Here is a 24,281-nt window from a genome sequence, read left to right as displayed (position 1 = left end):
ATTATGCACCATGATTTAATCATTATCTATTGCTGTATAACAAACCACCCCAAAACTTAGTGGCTTAAAACAGCGAGCAGAGCATTCTCTCTCACAATCCCGAGAACACAGCACATGATGACAACTAATTTATGTAAGCACATTAGAAGTTCCTTTTATATTCATTAGCTCATTTTATCCTGATAATAATGCTGTGAGTTAGGAAGGGCAAGGATTCATGTTATTCCCCAATTCTGCAGTGTTTTAAGTGACTTATTTGAGATGGCTACATTAGTAAGTGACAAAGCTGATCGTCTGATGTTGAATGCAGGGCTATTTCTTTGCAGGCATAGCCAGTGCTCCTGCAGGGTCACTGGGGGATGGAGTCAGCAAGGGCAGGGACAGTCAGGAGCTAATTAAAGAGAAGGCAATGACAGGGATGGCCAAACGTCAAGGAAGAGGATTTGAAAGACTCTCCTTTAGAGAGGTTGATGGGGTAGGAGCCAGGGAGACAGATGAGGAGTGACAAGGAAGTGACTCAGCACAAGAGGACTTGAGAGCAGGATGACAAACAATGAAAGAAGCCATCTCTGATCCAATGGGTGAGCGAAATCGAAATGTGAAAATGCAGATTCTGCTCAGAGGCTCAGCCCTGAATGCCCAGAGAAGCTGGGTAAGCCATGGGACAACCTGGCCAAGGCCACCCAGCTCCATTTCACACTGGTCACCCCAGGCACCCAAGGCACAACTTGTGCCTCATCACGCGGGATCTGCTCCAAGGAGGCCCATGCTCCCCAGCTCTGTCTGCATTACAGGAAGAGTCTTCAGGGAAGACCTTCACTCTTCTAACAACTCAACCATGGTGTGCCCCTCCACAGGAGCACAGATCTGGACCACAGAGAAGCAGGAATCCTGCTGCAGTGGGAACGATGTCAGGTGGTGGGTAAGCAGTTACCCCAGCCATCATACACCCCTCCTCCTGCCCTCTGTCCCGCTGAGCTGCAGAGGTCACTCCAAGGGGCTCTTGGGAGCTGAAATGGAATTGTCACCCCTTGTCCCACTCTTCTCCCGCCTGCAGCTTCATGTGCTGAGGGATGCTGAAGACCAGTCAGACTGGGTGCTCTCTGCATCCCTATAAGGCAGTTGGTTCCCAAAGCCATTCAGGCTCTGGCCCACAGGGCTAGAAGAGGTCGTGGGCTCCTCAGAGGAGCCCGTGCACTAGGCACAGGGATGTAGTGTGCTCCTGAGGGCCATAAGCACTCCACCACAGGCAATGCCCAGGAGCTGGCCCCACTGCCCATTCACTGTGGGGACTTGTTGCTTCTGGGTGGCATGCCCCGAGTGAGCATGGGTGTGTGTTTGTGCATGAGTGTGTCCTATGCGTATATTCTACAGGGAAGCCTAGTCCATCCAGAGCACATGGGAATTGGTCATGAATTTTATAGCCAGGAAACCTCCCAAAGGCAGGGTTGTGAGTTGCAAAAGAAAAAACTGGGGAGAAATATATTTCCTTTGAAAAAGTCCTCCCTCCCCCATTGCAAGTGTTGGTGTGAGTTAGTAAACAGCCTGTCTATACTTACTACAGAGACAAGTATTCAGAATCGGAGGAAACGCCTTTGATGAAGGCACAAATGGGAAGAGAAAGGAAGACATTGTGGAGACAGGTTGACAATACCACGATGAGACACAATGAACACGTACTGACAGGGGACATCCACTTGGGGCTCTGGCCTCAAGCAGATGGGTTTCCTCTGGCATCACTGGGCCTGCACTCAGGCAGCAATTCACCTATGGAGGGAGCTCAGGGTTTGGGGGAGTCCGGCAGCATCCACATGTGTGGCCATTCTACTCAGGAGGGAGAAGATTCTAACACGCTACTAAGCTGTCGCTCTCCGCATGGCGGTATAGCCCTCCCTAGTGAGGGCTCCGGGGGACCCAGGGCAGGAAGGCTCATGTCCTGGAGAGAATCCAGGAGCTCATTAAAGACACTTTTATGATCTAGGTTGTATGGACTATAACAGTATTTCTATCTACCATATATATAATCATAATCATATTAATCATAAGCCTAATCAGATCTTACATTTAAACCATGCTTTTACTCTTTCAAAGTATGTTTTTATGTACAACTTCCCTTATACATATAAGAACCTTAAAAGGGGAAAATATTAGTAGCCCCATTTGACAGACAAGGAAACTCAGGCACTGAGATGGTCTGATTTTCTAAAACTAGCAGTTGAGTTACTGTTAGTTGGCAGCTCATTTGGTCCTAGACCTCAATTTTCTAAACTAGCATCTTTCTAATGATGTGGTTCTCAACCTGACTACATGGCAGATTCATCTGGAAAGATCTTAAAACTCCAGCCTGCACTTCTCCCCACTCCCACTCCCCACCATTGAACTCAGAACTGCTGAGGGTGGGACCCAGACAGGCATCAGGATTTTTAAAGCTCCCTGGTGATTCCAATGTGCAGTCAAGGTTGAGAATGACATCAGCAGCCTCAACTGGGAGCTTGCTGGAAATGCAGTCTCAGGTCCCACCCCAGATCTACTGCATCAGAATCTTCACTTTCACAAGATCCCTAGGTGATCCCCATGCACATGCAAGTCTGAGCACTGGGCTGGGGCATCTAGAAAGGTCCATCAGCCAACCTAGTCTGAATCATAAGTGTGAAAGCTGTGGGTGAATCATTAACTTAATCATCATTGCTTAGACCAGGCTTAAGCTGTAAGGTGTATTGTGACAGCTTGTGAACGAAGCAAGCTTAAATTTGGTGACACCTATTTCAGAAATAGCAGAGGGAAAGCTTTTCAGGTAGGGGGGCAACACCTGTTGAAAGCAGGGTCCCTGTAGTGTGCACACCTGCCCACCTTCCACGCAGACCTCTTTCTCAGCCCGTGGATGCGCCTCCCTCCCTCCAGGCTGCTCAGCTCAACTCACCGTCTAAAGACTTGGAGGGAGAGACCACAGGGCTCTTCGTCTCTGACTTCGCCGGACTCTGTGCTGGAGAAGCAGGTGCAGACTTGACAGGGGAGCCAGGCTCCTCCGTGGCTGTTTCCTTCTCTCCTGAAAATACAGAAAAACCACCTCAGGATAGAGGCCAAGCAGAAGAGAGATGGAGCTCAGAGAGAGCGGGCATTAAAGAAAACTGCTTTCTTCTACTTGGTCTTCATTTCTCCTGGCTGGAATTAGCTGCCTCCACTAACCTGTTTTTAATTTCTGCTACATCGTAGGGGAGGCAAAAGGGAAGAGTCAGAGTCAGGTTCTGTTTCCTCCATCAAAGCACATCCACGGATGGAATATGTTACCTCTGATGTGGACGGCAAGACTGCAGGAGAATTCCTGCCCGTGATCTGTTTGCATGTAGCTCATTTGTTATTTAATTTCTCTAATTCACATGTTCAGTCGAACAATCCCTAGGGATAAAAAGCACCATATTTTTCCATCTACTTTTTCGATTGGCACATGAGAACGCCAAGCAAGCCAGTAAGGGTTCTCCTAATGCCTGCTGTGTGCCTAGGAGGATGGCTGGCTCTGGGAGGGGAGGGGGTCATGGGAGAAGACCCTGCCGTGAGGGAATGACAGCCTAGCCTGTGGACAAAACCAAGAACTGAATTCTGTGTCTCAGAGCTCAGCTGCTCTTGAAGCAAAAAGAAGGGATAGCTCAATGGAGCAGGTGGGGAGGGACAGAGAGGGCTTCCTAGCTGGAGGGGGGTTTGAGACAGAACCTGAAGTGTGGATAACTTTGGATCAGGCTAGCAGGGAAGGGAAACCATGCTCAAAAGGGACCCAGCATGAACAAGGGCATACAAGCCATTGTGAGGATGAATATTTGGGAGTCAACACAGAGAAGGCCTTGAAAGAAGATTCTAAAATAAAGAAGGAGTAAGAAAGAGACATAAAGGAGTCAGCTGGTGAAGAGTTTTGATTGCCAGGCTATGAAGTTTATACCAGATCCGACAGATGATTAATTATAATATTATTATATTTTAGTTATTATTTTATTATAGCTAACATTTTTCTGGTGTTTGCTGACCTAAGCCATATTTACAGACAATATTCTAAGCAATCTACAAGGATTAACTCCTTTATACCCAGGTGAGAGGGTTAGATGAGGTCATGACGGCACCATGTAACTGTTGGGCACTGAGCAATAAGGGGCATTATTGTGATTAATAGCATGATGCTGATAAGAATATTATTAGTGGTGTGGCAGGAAGGTCAAATTGCGGGTATGACAGAGAAGAGAGAGAGAGAAGCAAGTGAAGACTGAAAACGAAAGCAAGCCGAGGGTAGATGGAAGGCCCTGCCAGGTGGGAAGACATGGGTCCCAGGGCTGCTGACCAGGAGTGAGTGTTGCTGGGTGCTTTGAGCCTCTCTGGGTGCCCCTGAGCCCTCCCCTCCACCCTGGAGATCCTGAAGCACTGGTGCCCCTGGGTTATTTACCGTCCAGTTCTAGTTTCTTCCTCTCCACCTCTTTCCTGTACTCCTCCAGCTCCTGGTCAGTGAGTTGGCTGAAGGGGTTGGGCACCGTCTCCTCTGACTCATCTTTGGTATCCCCGTCACCCTTGGACATCAGTTGGCTCTCTGTAGACTGAAAGTTAACCACAGAGTGTGTGTCGCTCCCTGAACGCCGTGGTTGGGGCCCAGGCCCGAGCTTCCTTTCAGACTCATGTGGCTGCCAGTGGTCTTGCTAGGGACAGCATGGCATGCCCCTCCTTGGAAACAGCTCAAGGCCTCAGGTAGGGGTTGTTCATTCCTCCCCGTGACTACCTCACCCCCAGACCCAGATTCTTTGCAACTGCCTGGATGAATGCAGGGGGTCCACCCTCTGCCCCAGAAATAAAATGAAAGGATGCTCCCAAGCAGAAGGAAGACACACCTTTATTGCAATCCGTCCTGTGGACATTTGCAAGCCATCACTATGCAAATACCGTCAGCGGCCCAAAGTCAGTCAGCCAAAACCCAGCAAGCAAAGCATTGGCTCAACCAGCTCCATGCCAGCCATCCCCACCATGCCCCTCCCCATCCCCCAACAGCAGCACAAGCCACAGCACACAGCAGTAAGTCATATGCAAGACACACAGTGGCTTCATGTTGTCAGTCCAGACTGTTAGTCCTGTTTTGCACACAGTCATAGATTACAAGGGAGCCAAGGTCCTGAACCTCAGTTCTTCAACCCGCCTGTACTGCAGGTCCCTGTGGGGACTCTGGCAAAATCACTGTATTTTACCACCTCTGTGGAGCTCCTGGCTCTGGGGAGCTCACAAGCTGGGCCTTGTGTAAGCCTCAGGAATCCTCTGACCCCCCTGGCTCAAGACAGGGACTAAAATTCAGACTCCACAGTCCTTTGAGAATGCAGCGCTCTGAAGCTGAGGAGGAACCAAAGAAAGTGAACCCCAGGCCCGCACCATGCACTCCAGGCCATCTTTCCCTGGCCCGTCAGGTCTTCTGACGATGGGCCCATGGGCTCCTTCCAAAAGAGGGGCAGCACTGGGTCTACCTTAAGGAATCATGGGGTTCAAAAGAGAGTCCAAGGCCAGGATCCCAAGAAAAAGGACTCCAAATGATATAAATTGGTATAAATGATAAGAGTTTTTAACAATTTTGCTCATTGTATTGAACTCTCACCTCTTCCAGTATCATGGGGTATTTCTACCCTTGACCCTGTGGCACATTTGGTGTTCCTCATCTTGGCTAAGTTGAGGTGGGGTGGAGGTAGGTGTGATGACATAACCTTCACATTTTCCCTGCCAATGTGCACCGACCTTGTGGGCTACAGCCTGATCTGAAATCATTACATCACCTCAATTTGCTCTGAAGACAGGAATGGCTCCTGTATTTCTCCCCTTCTTACTGCTAAGGAAGATGCCATGCCCATTGCTGCTTCGCAATGAGCAGCAATGATTTCCAACATAAGCCAGAATTCTGATCTTCACCCCTTTTGCTAAGCACTAGACAAACTGTTCTATCTAAAGCATGGAAACAGCGACTTCATACTTTCTAACTCTATTCGGGTTTACATGGGCAACTAACCGCCCCTTCCCATCCTGTAGGAGCACTAGTCCTTATATACATGCCTCCTCTCTGAGAGCACACGAGCATCTTCCCAAAGCTATGGCCTGATGATGCCATATCCATGCACAGAGGCCAGAAATGCTCAGGACGGGCAGGCCTGGAGCAGCTGGGAGCTGCCCGCCATACTCCTGTGATCCCCACTTTGCAGGATACTAATAGGGGGCAGAGTGGAGTTTCATGGGGAAAAGCACGCAAGTCGGCATCACTCCCCTGGGCAGGCTGGGCTGCAGCTCCCCGGCCCAGCGCCCAGAGCGGATGATTAGACACTGTGCCCGGTCCTCACAGCATCCGTTTTGCAGCAAAAGCACCAGCACCCAAGATCACAGGGGAAGGTGGGCATGAGGACTCAGGGGTCCTGCTGCCCAGTCCCGGGCACTGAAGACCCAGAAGGCAAACATGTTTCCCCTCCAGACAGGGGCAGCTCCTGCTGTACCGGACTTCGGCTCTTCTCAGCAATAACGCTCGCCAGGAGCTGGGACTGAGGCCCTGCTGACTTCACATCTTGTCGATTTTGTTCTCGAATCTGCGTGGAAAGGGAGTGGAAGAGTGAGCTAGCTGTTCAGTGTCAGAGTATGGAGTGTGGGAGGGGGCATGCCCAGGGCATACTGGTGTCCAGTGTGGTCTGTGACCTGGGTATAAAAAGGTCCTCCATGGTGGGGGAGCTTGTCTCCTCTCCTCCTAACACGGTACATCCACTCTGAGACAGTCTCCATGTCTGTTTCAGAGTAAATGAGCAGTTTATGTAAAACATCAGATTCTCATTAATTCTGAGAAGGTAATTAAAAGAGGTGAAGAGTGAAACGAGGCATAGCAGATCCTTAAGGGAGATTCTCAAATTTTAATATTCCTAAAAAGCCCCTGAGGAATTTGTTTAAAATACAGATTCCTGGGGCCACCCCACACCTATTGAATCTGAATCTCTCGGGGGGAGGGATGGACGGTAACCCCAGGAATCTGCATGTTGAACAAGCACTTCAGAGGGTCCTTGGACCACACACTGAAACGCTGCTCTGTGAGCATCTCTGACCTATTGGAGGTGGTTGGCTACAACCTGAGCTTTTAAAGTAACATTATAAACACAGGGAGTAAACTGTAAAGCAAAAAGAGAGAAATAAATGCAAACAATTTTGAAATCTTGAAAATAGGCCCAAAAAATAGCATAAAATTTGTAAAAACTCTGCTTGTGGTCAAGTCTTGTCTAAGGCAGCACCTCTCTATGTAGGAGGGTTATACAGGACTACAGAAGTACGGCGGGAAGTATAGTAACCGGAATATGGCCAATTAATGGTAGTTTCTTTCCCATAAGACGCATCTGGGATGTTGGTAAGTCAAGTGTATCCTGGAGACCCCACCCCCCGGCCCTTGAGGGAGGAGAGACAGAGAGAATTAACTACCCCCTTACCTTGTTCCGCATGTCCAGCACTTCCTGGGGGTCGGTATAGAGAGGCACAAATTGGTTTGGGTTTTCGATCCGGATGGGCATGCCACTGCTGGATTTCTCCACTTCATCAGCCTTCATCCACTGAACACACACAAGGCCAGGCGGGCAAGGCAAAAGAATAAGGCCCATGTGTCCTCCCCAGTGGTCCACCCCATGAGATCTGAGCTGACCAGCCTACATGGAAGGTCAGCAAGCCTCTCCACATCTGTCCTTTCCTCTGAGGCCTCTTTGATGCCTGTCTCCCAGAACGGAGAAGGGCAACAAGTGACCCAGCTGCCAGAGAAGGCCCCAGGTCGAGAGCCATAAAGAGCACTTCAGAGTAGAGGTCAGAACCTTGGTAACCAGCTTTGACAGACACGCAGCCACTTGAGCTTCAGTATTAGATGGCTCGTTGATGTGAATTTTCAGGGCTTCATTATTTTGTTTTAAGAAGAGCTAGTCTATTTGGCTGCCAGCTACTTTAATGTTAATGAAAAAATAAGAGTCAGGGTTTGTGTGTGAGAGAGAGACGGGTGGAGAGGACAACTTAACAGAAGCGAATATCCCATCCGCCTCCTGGGTTTGCATCAGACGTGCAGTTCCAATGTAGGATGCCCATCCCTTGAACTTCCCAGACGGCCACTCTGGATGTGCGAGCAAGAAGCAGAAATCAATTGCTCCTGCCTTTCATGCTGGTGGGAGTGACCTGGTCCAGCCACCCTCTGGACCCCAAAACTCAGCACAGAGGTGCAAGAAACAGGCGATCAGAAGCTCCATTGGCATAAGCAGCTGATCCCAGACACCCAATAGGAAGCCGTAAGGGGAAACTGCATGAATGCAGGCCCAGGGGAGGTTTGTTCTGTTCCCCTTGTGAAGTGCTTAACCCAAGAATATAGCCGGGCACCCTCCCTCCCCTCTGCCCTCCTTACTGTGGTCTTGGGCCGGGGGGTGCCCATGCTCCTCTGGACCTCGTCAGCCACGTTGACCCGCAGGTAGGTGTTGGGCGTGTTGAGCCAGCGGGTCTTCTCCTTTTGCTGCTTCTGGGCGTGCTGCCGCAGGGCGGGCACCGGGGCACCGTCCTCCTCAAACACGAAGGCGGTCACCGTGGCTGGAATCTCCACCTCACTTTTGTGTTTGGTTTTCTCTTGAACAAAGGGGTAGCGGTACGTGTAGCCTGTTCTGTAACCCTAAAAAGGACAAAAATAGAACTTCTTGTGGGAAAAACCTGCACCTGCATGCACAGCCACACACGCAGGTTGCCCCTTCCATCTGTAGGATTCAGTTTAAACCTAAATCTCCGTAACATAACCTGGGCCTTGCCGCCCTTCTGGCCTATTTCAAAATGTTCCCTGTCTTGGTCCCCCAACCCCCACCTTCCTCCACCCCAACAATCCCTCGGATCAGGGCTAAGACAACCCTAGAACCTTGTGGACCAGACAGAGCTCCTTCCCAAACAGGGTTCCAACTTCCCATCTGGTCCAGTGGTTCTCAACCCTGGCTGCACACTGGAATCACCTGGGAGCTTTAACAATGCTGACGCCTGGGCCCACCTCAGAGTTCAGAGTTGCCCACTTCAGTGGACGGTGGTGCTGCCTGGGCTACAGGAGTTTTCAAAGCTTCCCAGCTGACTTTAACAGTTAGCACCCCCTTCCTCAACGCGGAAGCTTCTTCACTACTTCCCTCTTGGATCCCCGAAATCTGACTCGAGGACATCCCTGTCTCCTTAGCAAGACCATGTCCCACAAAGGCAGAAGTGACTGCTGCTCAGTGGGAATCAACACTCAGGAATCCCGTCGGCTGTCAAAGCAATTCTTGGCGCTGCTCGTCTTCTGCGTTTTTTAAATTAGAGTGGCATTAAGATATTTTTTTGATTATAAAGAAAGTACTGACCCATATAGAAAAATTAAGCAATATAGAATACATAAGGAAAAAAGTGGGTTTTATGCAAAATCTCATCCCCAGAGACAAACACTAAAAACCTTTTCAGTAATCTTCTAAGCATACATATATGTATGTAAATATATATATAACATATAATTATATGTAATATGTAATTATATATTATATAAAACAGTAAATAAATGGAACCATACTACATAAACAGCTTTTTTAAAAAACTGAGATATAATTGATGTATACCTTTATATCAATTTCAGGTGTACAATAAAATGATTTGATATTTGTGTAGATTGCAAAATGATTACCACAATGAATCTAGTTAACATCCATCACCACACATAGCTACAAAATTTTTTTTCTTGCGATAAGCACTTTTAAGATTTCTCTTAGCAGCTTTCAAGTATACAGCACAGTATTATTAACTATAGTCACTATGTTGCACGTTACATCCCCCGACATTTATTTTATAACTGGAAGTTTGTACCTTTTGACCCCCTTCACCCATTTCTCCCACCCCCCACCCCCTTGCCAAACACCAATCTGTTCTCTGTATCTGAGTTTAGGTTTGGGGGATTTTTTTCTTTGTTTTGTGTTTTTAGATTCCACGTGTAAGTGACATCATATGGTATTTGTCTTTCTCTGTCTGATTTATTTCACTTAGTGTAATGCCCTCAAGGTCCACTCACATTGGTGCGAATGGCAAGATTTCCTTCTTTTTGTGGCTAATATGCCATTGTATATAGATACCACATTTTCTTTATCCATTCACTCATCATTCATCAGTGGACACTTAGGTTGCTTTCACATCTTGTAAATAATGCTACATAAGCAGCTTTATAAGTGCTTTATTAAAGTGGTTAGAGATTTTTTTCACAATATTAAACCCATAAACACACAGCAACCTTTAAACTTCTGCATAATATGTCAATGAATGGACATATTTTAGTTTATATAACCTAAACTGATCGACACTTGGTCATTTTCAAAATATTATAAACAATCCTGAAATGAATAGCTTTACACATTTTTCTTTAGGCAATTAAGGGATTTTTCTCCTTGACGTAAATTCCTAGAATGAAAATTACTGGGTCAAATGGTACACATTTTTATAAGTTTTTATATATTTACTATATTCATCTTCCCAATATGTTGAGCCAACTTACACTCCTGCCAATTATGCTTCAGTTTCCAATTCTCATCTCCCTTCCCCCACACTGAATATTGTTAAGGTTTTAAAAAAATCTTCGGCAATCAGATGAGTTAAAAGTATAATCCTTTAATTTTAATTAATATTTTTGATGCTCTTGTGTTGGGGAAGACATTGCTCTATTTTGGATCACCAGTAAAACTGGATATTTTTAATTACATTTAATGGCCACTTGAATCTCTTCCTTTGTAACTTGTTTGTGTTCTTGGTTCATTTTCTATCGTGACGTTTCTCTTTGGCACATTGATTTGTAATATCTCTTTTTACACGAAGGATATTAATCTTTTGACTGTCATAGATGCTGCACACACTTCCCCCATCGTTTGTCTTTTAGCTTTGTTTGTGGTGGGGGGGGGGGGATGGTTTATAAAAATGCTCATTTAGAATTTAAATGTAATCATATCTGTCAATATTTGTCATCATGATTTCACACTTTCCTGCCATGCTTGACAAGGTCTTTGCAACACAAGAGCATCAAAAATATTAATCTATGTGTTTTAATGCCTGCATGAGTTTACTTTTTACGTTTAAATTTTTGATAGATTAGGAATCTTGTTGAAAGGAGTGAGGTAGCAACCCACCTTACTTTTATTTCCCAAATGGCTATCGTTTATCTTTTCCCACTGCTTTATAAGCTGCCTGCTTGTCCTGGGTTAAAGTCTCATATATTTGGGATCTATTTCCGAGTCTTCTGAGCTGTCACATTGACTTGCCTGTCCACTCTGCACTAATGCTCCTCCCTTCAGTCACTAGGGCTTTATCACGCTTCCCCAAGCCAGTGGGATAAGTATCCTTAATTAATTCTCTTGTTACAGGATTTTCCCAGCCATTCTGCATTTCACCTGGAAGAATATTTTGCTAAGTCCTTAGGCCTTCCCCCACTTTTGAGAGAATCACATTGAATTTATCGACTAATTTTGGGAAAGTGACCTCTTTACAGTTTTCATGCAGCATTTTTCTTATCAACTCAAAGTAAGATTGGTTTGATTGTGTCATAATTGTTATGGTTTGCTGTCCTTTCATTCTGCTCTGAAACAGTTTAAACAGCCTAAGAATTGCTGGTTTCTTAAAGATTTGAAAGAATTCCCACAAGAAACCATCAGGTCCTGGTGCTTTATTTACACATAGATTACTCAGCACACAAACATTAATGGAAGTTGTATTTCCATTGTGGATAGCACCTCTCATCATTATAAAGTGACCCTCATGGTCAGCCTAGTAATAAAGTGGAGATGATCTTGAAGAACTGGAGGCAAGGAGAAAACGACTGATTATTTCAGAGAACTAGACACAGTAAAGAGGGTCCAAGGTTGTAGCAGTAAGGCGGGGGAAGATGAATCAGATACAGAAATGTTACAGATAGGTTTCATCTTTCACTTCTCTGAGCAATCTAAGTTAGAGTCTCTTCCCAATTAGCTCCTTATTGCACATGTTTTCCTCTTTTTCTTGAATTGTCTCCTATTTATGTCTCACATCAACCAAATTGTTAACCCCTAGAAAAAGGAAGAATGTCTTAAAATTCTTTTGTTTCCTTTAAAGGACCAGCCCATTCCTAGACACATACCAGTTAACTCCTTACATGATTGATTCATTGGATCATTATAGTAGGATATTCCTTATTCCTTATTCCTGCTCCCCAGGAATAAGGAAATTAGTGGTATTATGTGTTTTCTGCATTAAAGTCATGAGATTAGAAAGAAAGGCAGAACTAACTACTAAAGAGGAGTGAACTGAGCCACAATATAAGAAAGGCTCTGTGGTTCTGATTTTTACTGGACTACACTTCTTCTGCCAACATCTTCTTACCCCTTCTCCAAAGAGCACCCTGCACGAGTGATGACATCCGCAGCCCTTCAAAGGCGGTGACAAAGGCTACTGCCTAAGAAAACTCAACTGCTATTAGAATGACCACAAATTCTAAGTCAAGTTGCCAATCAACGAGGCTTTAACAACTTAACTGTGATGTGGGCAGTTCTCATGCCCACTTAACGCCCCGTACTGACTGGCGCTGGGGGCTAAGCCTCAATGGTTTGGTCTGGAAGGGCAATGGCAGGAGACTCACCAGGTTGTCCAGCATCCTCATGAGGGCCTCAAACTCATGCTCCCCGAGCCGGCTCTTCTGCATGGGTCCGAAGGTGCTCCCCGCCCATTGCACAGAGCCCACCTCATGGGGTCGGTGCTTCTCCTGCTCCAGGAGGATGAGATTCTCCACTCCCCCGGCGCTGGACAGAGCAGACACCTGCAGCAAAGAGTAGAAAGGCCTCAGCTTGTGTGTGTGGGTGTGTACACTCACATACCTGTGCACTGACCTATGCTCGTGTGTGTAATAGCGAGTGGGGATCAAAGAAGATTAGAAACAGAGATGTCTGGAAAACTGAGCCGTATTTGGCTTTTTCTCCCAGAGGAAAAGCCACACCAAACTTGTTGGGCATCCAGGGAAAGAGACAGTAGTAGTTTCTTTCTTTTTGTTTTCTTTTAAAGATTGGCACCTGAACTACCAACTGTTGCCAATTTTCCTTTTTTCTTCTTCTCCTCCCCAAAGCCCCCCAGTACACAGTTGTATATCCTAGCTGTGAGTGCCTCTGGTTGTGCTATGTGGGACGCCGCCTGAGCGTGGCCTGATGAGCAGTGCCATGTCTGCGTCCAGGATCCGAACTGGAGAAACCCTGTGTGTGTGTACACACACGTACCTGTGCACTGATCTATGCTCGTGTGTGTAACAGAGAGTGGGGATCAGAGAAGATTAGAAACAGAAATGTCTGGGAAACTGAGCCGTATTTGTGAATCGCCGAAGCGGAGAGCGTGAACTTAGCCACTCAGCCACAGGGCCGGCTCCAGTAGTTTCTTTCTTAATGTCAGTTCTTAGAGACCATACAGAAGGAGGAAAAAGCAAGTGTTAAATCCTAAGAATAAAACAGTATAGAGGACTGGAAGGTTACCTGGGATACAGACCAACTTCGAACCGTGAATATTTCTGGGGAGGGTGGGAGGATGAGATAGCAAAGGGCTCCAGAGGGGCCTTCAATGTTTGCCTGTAATATTTTATTTCTTTAAGAGGAAAAGATCTGAAGCAAAAAGACTGTTAATATTTGTTAAATCTGAGTGTGGGTGGCAGGTGTATATTATATTATTCTCTGAATTTTTCTGTGTTTGAAATATCTTCCATTTAAAAAAAAAGTCACTTGAAAGAAGTAGCCTGGCTTCCAGACCAATGAAATATGAGTGTGGCAGCTCTAAAGGAAGAAGGCATCGTCCACGACAGGGTCAGTGAGTCGAGGAATGCAGAGAGGAGACAGATGACATCTGAGGGCGCACAGTGGGCACTATGTAGGGGTTGGGCAGCTGTCACCAATGACTTAGAGTGCTTGTCCCACTGTCAAGGCTCCACGGGGAGGGGACGATACAGGTTGCAGACAACAAACTTTGAGTATTACAGCAAGAGGTGTGTGTACACAGCAGGCAATTTTAGAATGATCCTGAAAAACATTCCTTAATCTAACTGATCTCCCTATTTTCTAACTGCATGGTCATCTAATGTGCATTCTATTTACTCCCCATATCTGCCACTCAGATGCAGTTGGTTATCATTTGGCTTCCTGGGCAAGTCCAGCTACAGAGAGGGATGGTGGTTTCCATGCATTCTAGGTCGTGAGCCAGGGGTTTTGTGCTACACATCAATATGCCAGCATTCTGATTAATATCTGATATCCCTGTAAGCCTGCTTGTTGTGGGGAATTGCTCCAATTATATAAACTTTCAGTGTTCCAGTTTTTGTGACAGTTTTTTTTTTTTTTACTGAAAATGAAAGGATGCACTTTAGCTTGCTGACAAACACAAGTCTATGAGCCCCTGAGGGTCCAGGACACATCCTAGGGTGTGTTAAATTCACCGTGCAACAAATGGCCCCTGTGAGACTTCCTGGAGGGCAGCCAAGCCACCTTCCCACGGTGACCACCATCACCCGTGAGGAGAAGGAAGCAAAAACACTCATTTTCCATGCCCTCTTCATCTGAAACATGTATCCAATCGACGGCTCCATTTTTATCTTAAAAGGATGACTCCATGCCCTGGCAAAGACAGGGACCTTAGAGGTCATTTATCCATCTTCCCACCAGAAGTAAGAGTCCTTGTCTAACATCCCTAGAAGGTGGTCAGCCCCGTGCTTGGGGAGGCAGCCTTTGTACTGCTGTCCAGGTGTTAGGAGGGTTACAGCGAGCTGATGTAGATTACCCTGAGTTGAAATCTACCTTTTTATTACGTCCGTTCTCTGGTCCCAGTTCTGCTCTCTGCTGCCATGTTTCCTAATTCTGAAGCCCCTCACACCCAGCACCGAGGCTGACAGTGTGGGAACATATTTGCAAAGGTAGCGAATCCCAGATGGCAGATCAATTGCCGAGCTCATCCTGGACCTTCAACTGGCCCCGGGACCCTGAATCCCTGATTCAAAGTGCCAGCTCCCTGAGGAAAGGTCCTAGCCTGTCAGCTGACCTTTCCCAATGACCCTTATTGCCCTGAGAGGCAGTGCAATGTAGTGTTAACGACATGGACTCGGACACCAGACTGCCTGGGTTTGAATCCTGGCTCTGCCACTTACTCACTGTGTGACTTTGGGCAGCTATTTACCCTCTCTGTGCCTCAGTTTTCTCATCTATAAAATGAAAATAGTAGTATCTACCTCATGAGGATTATTTAAGGAAATATTTGTAGAGCACTTAGAATGGCACCTGGTGCATAGGGAGTGCCATGTACATGTTGACAACAAATTAATTCTGAGGTTTTACCATGGAAGGCTGAGAAGCAATATCCCCAAGGGACTGGTCTTTCATGGCGAAGGAGAGAACTGCCCTCACCCTTGCCAGAGCTGCCCCCTCCCACTTCCTTCGTCCCCCACCGGTTTCCAGGGCGATGGGTACCAGATGGAGAAGAGCTGCCTGAGCTTCTTCCTCTCTGCTAAGCAGAGCAGGGAGCTGCCTTGTCAGCTGGGGATGACCCAGTTTCCTGGAACCCCAAACTGATGGGGAGCAAAGAGAACACTGTCCCCAGGAGAAGAGAATAGGCTCTTAGCCTTGAAACACTGGAAAGACCACAGCCATGTTTGCTCGTTTGCCAAGGTCATCGAGGGAGAAAACTAGGCCTGTGATGGAAACAAACTTCGGTGCTGGCCATTCGACCAGAAATGACCCAGCCAGGGCTGCAGTCCCAACAGCTTCTTCAGACTGCAGGAACCTGGGGTCTTCCACGCCTTAAACCTCCCACACCTCTGCTCTAATCCTGCCTATTTTTCTTCCACAGCTTCCAGCTTCATTTCTCCCTCTAGAACCCTCCCTGCTCCACCAGCTGAAAAAATGCCACTGGAGCTTTCCTGCGGGTTATCTGCCTCCACTGCCTGATGCAATTTAACAGGGTCACATCAGAAGAGCCCTCACCGAAGAGAAAGTGACAGCAAGCAGGGCCAAGAGAAGCAGCTGGAGGGCCATCAGGGCCAGTGGCTGGCAGCTCTGCCCTTTCGTCTCCCCAGTGGCTAGACAACCATCCCGCCTTTGGTTAAATTGCACAGCGGCCATCTCTGAGGGTCTGGAGCTTGGGAGAGCTGTACTTCACCGTGTGGGGCAGACATGGGCATCTCTCTCCATTCATTCCTAGGGCTGTGCTGTCTTTGCAAAGAGATAAGAGCTATTTTTTCACGGAGGCCTCTTCTTCAGAAGCAAGATGGGGAACTCTTAAGAACTCAGGCGTCGGGAAGGGAAAGTGGGCATATGAGCAGCTCTGCCAGGATCTAACATCAGTCAGGGGTCAGTGCTCAGGGCCAGCACCACTGGTTGGGGGCAAGGAGGCCACCACATCAGAAAGGCACCGCTTTGGTCCTCTTCTACCTTCTCCGCGTTCTCCTCTTCTGACCGCTGCTGATTTTTTTTGGTGGGGGGAGTCTCACACCACTTCCTCTAACACCTCTTCATCACTGTCTTAGCAACTGTCCTCTCAACATATTCCTTAAAAACCGTTGAGAAAGGTCCCACTTGTAGAGCCTCCACTAGCGATGCTTCTGGAATCATCCTATTCTTCGCCCAAGAGGAAGGCAGGCCTTCGTGCTGGGGGTGCTGCTCTGCCCAGACCAGCCAGGAGAGGGCAGACGGGACCCAAAGGGGTCCCTCTAAGAGCTGACTCATCCTGGAGCCGCTAGCCTCCCCTTCTGTCAATTGAGTCCTAAAAATATCATCAGCAACACCTCTCCTTGTCTGAAAGGCCCTGCCCTCGCAAGTACTCTGCAGGCCCCACGTCTGCAGTTGAGGAAACGGAGGCTCGCAGAGAGCAAGTCCCAGAGCCGAGGGCACACAGCCCAGAGCTGGGGACCCCTACTCACCTCTGACCGCCTGCCACGCTGAAAGGAGCAAAAGAAGCATGTGCCTGGCATATCCAACACCACCTTGTTATCTGGTAAAGCTATAGGTTTTGTGTTTTCCTATAGTTTCCCCACCAGCTCCTCTAGGGGTCCCATGACCACTGACACTTCCCCCCCACCACCCTATCCCTTAGTTAGGAGAACATCATGGTGGGCACCCTGGACATCACCTTGGGGTTTCCCTGGTGTTCAAGCCTGCCATGCTGACAACCCACCTTGGCCTGCTTTTCACTCCTCTTTCTGGACTTGACCATGTTCACAGTCTTTGCAAACCACCCCCTCCAAAGAGAAAGAGACAAGAAGACCTACCTGTGTGGTGTCTCCTGGACATAGCCAGATGTAACAGGCATACCTCAGGCAATACATGAGCACGGTAAGAACTTTCATATGCCCTATTATGGGTTCTCCTGCTGTCCAATTGATGAACCCAGGCAGCTCCCCGTCCTGGGCACTGACCCCCAAGAGTTAGGTGTTGGTTGTTAGACAAAGGTGATATATTTTTTAAAGCCACAAAACGGATTCTAAGTGTGAAACTTTAGAATGATAAGGTGGCGCCAAAGCAGAGAAATAGGACAAGGCTTTTAGACGGCTAGGCTCACAGGACTCCCTAAATCACAGCCAATGGAGCCATGGCCTTTGCCCACAGGCCCCTGTCAGAGCCACTCCCCAGAGGACCTTGCTTACCTGTATCTCACATGCGGCCTGCAGGTGGAAGATCTTATAAAACGCCTCCTCCACGGTGTCCCCTAGAGCAACCACTCCATGGTTTCTTAGCACCAGGATCTGCAGAGGAGCAAATGTCCAATTAAACTGTCAGCCTTTTAAAATTGAACTAAGAGGGAGAGATTTTTCATTTTATTCAGATCAATTTCCATATCCAATCCCGGAGTCCTCCCCCCAAACTCCTTGCTCATTTCCCTACACAAACACCCCAAGGCTACCCTACATGTGTCTTTAACCCTAAGGAAGAGAAGATGCTTTTTAAAATCAGACTCAATAGCTTGGTGAGTTTCTTTGGGCAATGCCTGGATTTTCAGGCCTTGGAGAGCTTAGAAATCTGGAAAACCAGTGTTTGTGTTAAAGTGAATGAAATTACTTGATGTCCAATATGAGAGTCCAGCCTCACAAGCAACCTCTTGCCCTGTGACTTAGTCACCTTGGGAGTCAAAACCAAAGAGGGGGGCTCTCTGAGGGATGGCTCTGCAGAAGCAAGGGAGTCACGTCACCTCTCTGGACCCCAGGTTTCTTCTGCACGAACTCCGTGAGGCCCTGGCAGTTCAGAGATCCTACAGTTCTATGAAAGAGGCTGTCGTGACCTTCTAATCAAACTCACTGGTTTTACAGAGGAGAAAATAGAAGCCTAAAGGAATTGAAAGTCTCCCAGCTAATTAGGGGCAGAATCAGAACTGGAACCCAGCTGTTCTCCCTGTTGGTGCTATGTTTCTGACTCAGCCAGGTGCACGTAGAAAGGAGGGAAAGAAACAGAAATGAATTTATACCAAGAGCCTAACTCTCCAAGACCCAGGTGCCAGAAACTCCTCTTGGTTGGTTTTATCCTCAAGAACTCTCTGAAACCAGAAGATGCCCACCTGGGAGCTGGGACACAGATCCATGTGTCAGATGTGTCCTTGCATACCTGGACTGAGGCCTGGTGGCCTAATCATCACATCTTCTCTTGCTGAAAACAGCTGGAGTTTTTTCCTCTCAAGTGCCAGAGAAGTGGAAAGAGACCCTGGCCCACAAATGATTTTGCAGATAACAAATGCCTCATCTCTCAAACGCTCGTAGCATTTCATAGATGTGAGCATCGCATCCCTCTCCAGGCACTGCTAACGAGGCTTTAGAGAATGTCAGGAGACAGTGGCAGGGACTGCTCCTCTGTGTCAGAGATGGGGAGACACAGACTCTCAGATGGGAAATGACTCAGGCGGTGACTGCCTTTCGAGGACAGGAGCAAGCATCCATCAACCCAGGCTTGGCTCGGAAACTTCCCACACTAAGCTCACCACCCGTGATTACATGCTGTTATAAAACAGACTTTAGGCTTCAACCAAATGATGATGAGATTGCATTCTTTTTCTTTCAGGTTAGCAAAAAAAAGTGATAACACTCAAGCTTGGAGAGATCGCAGGGAAACAGCATTCTCATATACTAGATGTTGTTGGGGAGGAAAGGGCAACTTGGCAATATGAAGTAAGAGTTTTAAAATGTGCACCCCTAGATATTTATCCTAAGGAAATCATCTCGAGCATACACAAAGATTTACATGAAAGGATTTTCATCACAGTGTTGTTTACATCAAGAGAAAATGTCGGGGGGGGGAGGACCTTCCAATGTCTAACTATAGTGGAATGTTCAGGTAAATGGTGGCACAGCCATTCATACAACGAGGCATAACTTAAAATAGCAACGTAGAAAATAGTTAATAACATACAAAGGTCTTTACTGTATATTGCTAAGGGAAAAAAGGAGAATATATTTTATGATCCTAGTTTTGTAAATATATGTGAATATATTTGGAGTGTGCACCAAAACCTCAGGGTAGTGTGGCAGAGAGAATTTTACTTCATTTATTTATGTGCAACCTCTAAACATTGTCCAGTGAACCTGTGTCACTCATGATGTTGGCAGTCCCACCCCGAAGCATCTTCCCAGAACAGCTGAGCCAAACCTTGCAGGTGGGTCCAAGGCACTTCTGCAGGTTGATCCGATCCGCTTCCTGCTCCATTTCGCCATTGAAGTCATAATAGGCCATGTCCCCCACCAGCAGGGCGTTGTGGGAGACAGGCAGGAGGCCCCACTTCATGGCTGACACCTTTAGTGAGATGACAGAATGGTTAGCACCTGCAGCTGCTGCAGCCCCTGTGTCACATTTGCCCTTTCCTCCGAGTGGCACAGTTAAGTTCTGCTCTGGGGACTGGTGTGGGGAGGGAACAGCACATGAGAAAGGCTCTCCCCTTTGACTCTCTCCGCCTGGTTGGGGTCTTGCTTCCTTTCTGCTCTTCCACTGTCTTTCCATCACAGTTTTCACAGCAGCCATGTCAGTATATCACCTTTGAAAGCTGCTGCAAAGAATGTCCTCGAGAGAGCGAGTGCTGCTGCCCGCTCCCCACTTCGCTCTCGTCCTAGGACTCTGGGAAGAGGCAGGGCTGGTGCAATGGGCACCAGGCTGGAGTGCAGCAGAGCCCAGGGTCTCCTGGGGTGGGCTGGTGGAGACCCTTAGCCTTGAGGTCAGTGCAGAAACAGCCACAACTCCTCACTGACAGGGAGCCCATTGAGAAGCCCCATTTTACCAGGAACGGGGCACTACAAGTGCCAGGGAACGGGGTTAAAACCTGTTGTAAGCACCATACCCCGTGCCCTGCCTTTTATTAAAAGCAAGGAGTGTGGAGAGGTTGAGGAGAGCTTCTTGCCCTCCTTCACTCATTTTGCCCCACACCTAAGTCCGGGCTCTGCGGAGATGGACACTCGACATGAATACATCATTCGGTCTTGGTCCAAATTCTGGAAGGTCTGAGCGCTGGTAACCGGCGTGCTTCACTGAGAGCCACAGGCCAGTGACAAGTCTGCTTTGCCCCAGTGGGTGTGTGGCCTGGGGGTCAGTAAGATGGGGTGAAGGTTGAGAAAACACCCAGAACTGGCTGTCTGCTGTCTTTCCAAGTGATGTTGCAGCGTCTCAGGGGCACACGGAAAAATTACCAGAGACGCTTGGGGGACAACCTGCTCCTGGAGAGTCTTCCTCCTACTCTCTCCCAGTTTTCCTTGCTCTTGTCACCACCTCTCAGCTCACCCTGGGCTACGAAAAGTGAGCAAGTCCAGGTTCCCACCATCTTATCTTCTATCAAGATCTCTCCTTACCAGAGCCTGGCTGTGGGGAGCGGGTGCCAGCCCTGGGCCCAACAGGACTGACCTGAGTAGAAACTCAGGAGGCACCGTCACCTGACTAAGCGGTGGCAGTCATGTATGTGGCAGGGCGGAGGACGCAGCGGGGTAGACATTACGCATCTTTACCTTATCTCTCCAAACCAAGACTTCCGTAGCTAGAAAAATGGAGAGGATGAGAGTGCCCACGTTAGGCATTCTTTCTCCTTACCTCGGCCTGAGTTCCAGGAAATTTTTCCAGAACTATTGTAAATGATGAGATTGCTACCAGCTTTGGGGGCTTATGTCTTTCCTCGGGGAGAATCTCGGAGAAACGGTACCATGGGCCTGCTGCCGGCCTCAGGGAGTGAAACGCTGGCTGAGGAGCTGGCACTCACCGCTGCTGTGGCTGGCGTGTGCAGATGGATAATGCAGCGCACGTCAGGTCTGGCTGCGTAGATGGCCGAGTGCAGACAGAAGCCCGTGGTGTCCACCGGGAAGCAGCTGCTGCCCTTCTCCACCACCTCTCCTAGGATGTTCACCTTGATCTGGGCCAGGGAAGAAGAAGAGACTTATGGCCGCAAGGCAGGCAGAGGCCCTCACTCCTCTCCCCGCGGGTGGACCAGTGCACGCCTACCCACCCACGTTCACTCACTCCACCACACCATGAGCTATGTCTGTGCTTGGCGGTGGGGGGAAAAGACCTGGTTCCTGCCCTCAGTCAGCGCCCAGTCTAACGGGGGACACAGGCCATTATAATTCAGCATGAAAAATGCTAGAGCAGTTTCTCAAACTTTACTCTGCCTAAGAATCACCTGGAGAGCCTGTCAAAAGGCAGATTCTGACTCAGCAGGTCAGGGGTGGGGCCTAGGAGTCTGCACTTCTAACAAGTTCCCAAGTGATACCTATGCTGCTGGTCCACAGAACACACTCTGAGTAGCAAGGTGCTAGAAGAGAGTCATTCACAGAATTCTCTAGAATGGGATAGGAAGAGTCTTCAATCCCATAAAACAGGGATCAGAGAAGCCCTCCTAGGGGAAGTAACGCCTAAACAGGGCCTTTTTCTTTTGTTTTTACTCTTTATTTTGAAAATTCTCTTTCATCATATACAAAGGTAAAGAGAATAGTATAATGAACACATGTACCAATCATCCAGAGGCTAGGTCCTAAAGGACAAGTGGAAAGTAGTCACTGCTCCTATAATCTGCTTTTGACTTCAGGTGGCTAGTAGGTGTCATGGCTAAAAATCACCCACTCGTGGGTGAGCGTGTGCACGCGTGTGTGTATGCACATAGTTGCTGGCGGCTGTGGCTGGCCTGGCATACAGTTAGGCCGTGGTGTCCCCTGCTCAACATAAGCAATCTCACAGAACGTCATCACCAGAGAAGGTCACTTTTGACTGTGACACAGCAAGACAAATAAACCACTCCTTAATCATGTCTAAGCACAGACAAAGCAACACTGTGCAAGCCCCAAAATGCCCAGCACCCCCTCTCCTGGCTAACAGGAGACACGGGTGCTGCTTCACCAACGGCAGCTTCAGCCCCTTGCTCCATTCCCTGCCTGCCTCATAGAACTTCCTTCTGACAGCGCACCATCCAAGGTGACACCTCCATCCTAGGACCCTCCTCCAATCCCAAAACAAGCCCCTCCTAACACCCTCTTACTGAATAGCCCTCTGGTCTCCCGGGGCCAGCTCCCTGCAGCTGGCAGTTAGCCAACTTATTGACTACACATGTTCCTGGGCATGAACAAGCTGGATTTTAGTTCCTAAAAATCAGAATAGCTTTGGCCCTTCAAACTGCAGCACCACAACATCCTGAATGCAGCACAAGGGGCAGTTCCACAGACCACCCCCCTCCCCCACCCCGGAAAGCCCAGGCAGACAAGATGATACCAAAGGACGGAGACAAACTGCTGTGGGGAAGGGACATGCTACTGATATCATTTGCTTAGGCAGAAGCTTCAGTAAGATGTTCGACAAATCCCCTCTTACAAAAGTCTATTTTAAGTGAATTTTACAGAATGAACACGACTTCACGGTGGCTGATCCCTAGAAGTGGCTGCAACTCTCCTGCCTCGGGTCTTAAACCTGAGAATGTCCAACGCTGACCCCTGGTTTCCCTTCAGCCAGCTCCCCCACCTCCTCAGATGTGTGGCCTACTCAGACTTCTGTCTCTGGGATGGTCTCTCGGATCTCAAAGATTCCTTATCTCGGCCTCGGATGTGTGGTCTGTTGTCACTCAATCGATCACAGCCTAACAGGGCAGCCACTATCCCATCCAGTGCCTTTATACATGTGAGGAGACAGCTACCCGCTCTTGAGGACAGCCCCAGGGGCACGGGGCTTGGTGTGTGGACACTGCCATTGTGCAAATGCAAAACACAAGTCCCGGGACAGGACATGTTTAGTGAGCAGAGCACAGGTCTGATTTTACCCTCTCCTCTCTCCGTCACCAGCCGGGCTCCCTCTGCAGTGTACAAGCTGCACAACCAAACACAACAACCCTAACTCTACACCCACCCCACGAACATCCCATGACTCCCAAACCTGTAGCTCTAGGCTAGATCTCTTCCAAACCTAGGATAACCAAATGCCAACTGACTTCTCTCTAGAACGTCCCACCAGCTCCTCAAACTCAGTCCCACACTCCCAGACCAACGGATCACCAGGCCCACTAAGCCTGCTGCCCAGAACTTCCTTCCCGGCTTACTGTCTTAGCCCCAACCAGCCAGCCCAAAGTCAGTCTGCCCCACACTGCTGTCAGAGTACAGTTTCTACGACGGAAACCTCATTGCATCACTCATCTGCCTTGCAATGCTTGAGGCTCTGCGTGTCCAGCAGAATGAAGCCAAAGGGCTCTAACAAGGCCTTCAGTGCCATTTATCATCTGGTCCCTGTCCCCCTCCCAGCCTCTCATCCAGAGACTGAATACAGGAGCCAGACTCAGCCACTCACCTGTCCTCCCCAGTGCACCGGGATCTGGCCTGCAGCTGGGCTTGGCATGCGCCGTGTTCCTGCTGAGGACACAGTCGCCTCTGCCCAGCCTCTCCCTGCTGCCCTGGTCTAAGTCTGCTTATCCTGTGCGCTCCTGAGGACTCACTCCTTCACACCGTTTCCACCTAGAAGCTCCTCCTTTGCCCCCTCCACTTCCTTCAATACCCTGACTGCCCCTTCTCTAGGCTCCTCAAGCTTCCTTTGTCTCTATCAGAACACTCTTCACTCTGAGCTCAATCACTGATTACCTCGCCTCTCTCCCTCACCCGACCATGAATGCCTTAAAGACAGAGCCTATGCCGTCCCTGTGTCTGTGGTCCCAGTCTGGCTTGGCCATGACCTCCTTGGGTGGCCCCGTGTGAGTCATTTACCCTCCCTGGGACCAGTGTTCTCTCCTGCCTGTAAAGTGGCCTTGGCAGTCCTCAAAGTCCTGCCACA

At 48.4% G+C, this 24,281-nt stretch overlaps 1 protein-coding gene across 6 annotated transcripts in view; it reads right to left on the bottom strand.

The window, feature by feature from the left end:
• ADD2 (adducin 2) overlaps nucleotides 1-24,281 on the bottom strand; it is a 103,201-nt gene that overhangs the window by 8,741 nt on the left and 70,179 nt on the right. For all 6 annotated transcript variants that reach the window (XM_070573828.1, XM_070573829.1, XM_070573832.1 and 3 more), the window contains 9 exons: nucleotides 21,244-21,393; nucleotides 19,656-19,799; nucleotides 17,669-17,767; nucleotides 12,647-12,823; nucleotides 8,408-8,665; nucleotides 7,461-7,580; nucleotides 6,492-6,581; nucleotides 4,427-4,574; nucleotides 2,921-3,046 (listed from right to left, as the gene is read on the bottom strand). In XM_070573828.1, coding sequence (XP_070429929.1) covers nucleotides 2,921-3,046; nucleotides 4,427-4,574; nucleotides 6,492-6,581; nucleotides 7,461-7,580; nucleotides 8,408-8,665; nucleotides 12,647-12,823; nucleotides 17,669-17,767; nucleotides 19,656-19,799; nucleotides 21,244-21,393 — 1,312 coding nt within the window. The remainder of the gene's footprint in view (nucleotides 1-2,920; nucleotides 3,047-4,426; nucleotides 4,575-6,491; nucleotides 6,582-7,460; nucleotides 7,581-8,407; nucleotides 8,666-12,646; nucleotides 12,824-17,668; nucleotides 17,768-19,655; nucleotides 19,800-21,243; nucleotides 21,394-24,281) is intronic.

The sequence above is a fragment of the Equus przewalskii genome, chromosome 14 (assembly GCF_037783145.1).
Source record: "Equus przewalskii isolate Varuska chromosome 14, EquPr2, whole genome shotgun sequence".
NCBI lineage: Eukaryota > Metazoa > Chordata > Mammalia > Perissodactyla > Equidae > Equus > Equus przewalskii.
Note: the sequence above shows the minus strand (reverse complement) of the source record. Positions and strands in the feature narration are given on the sequence as shown.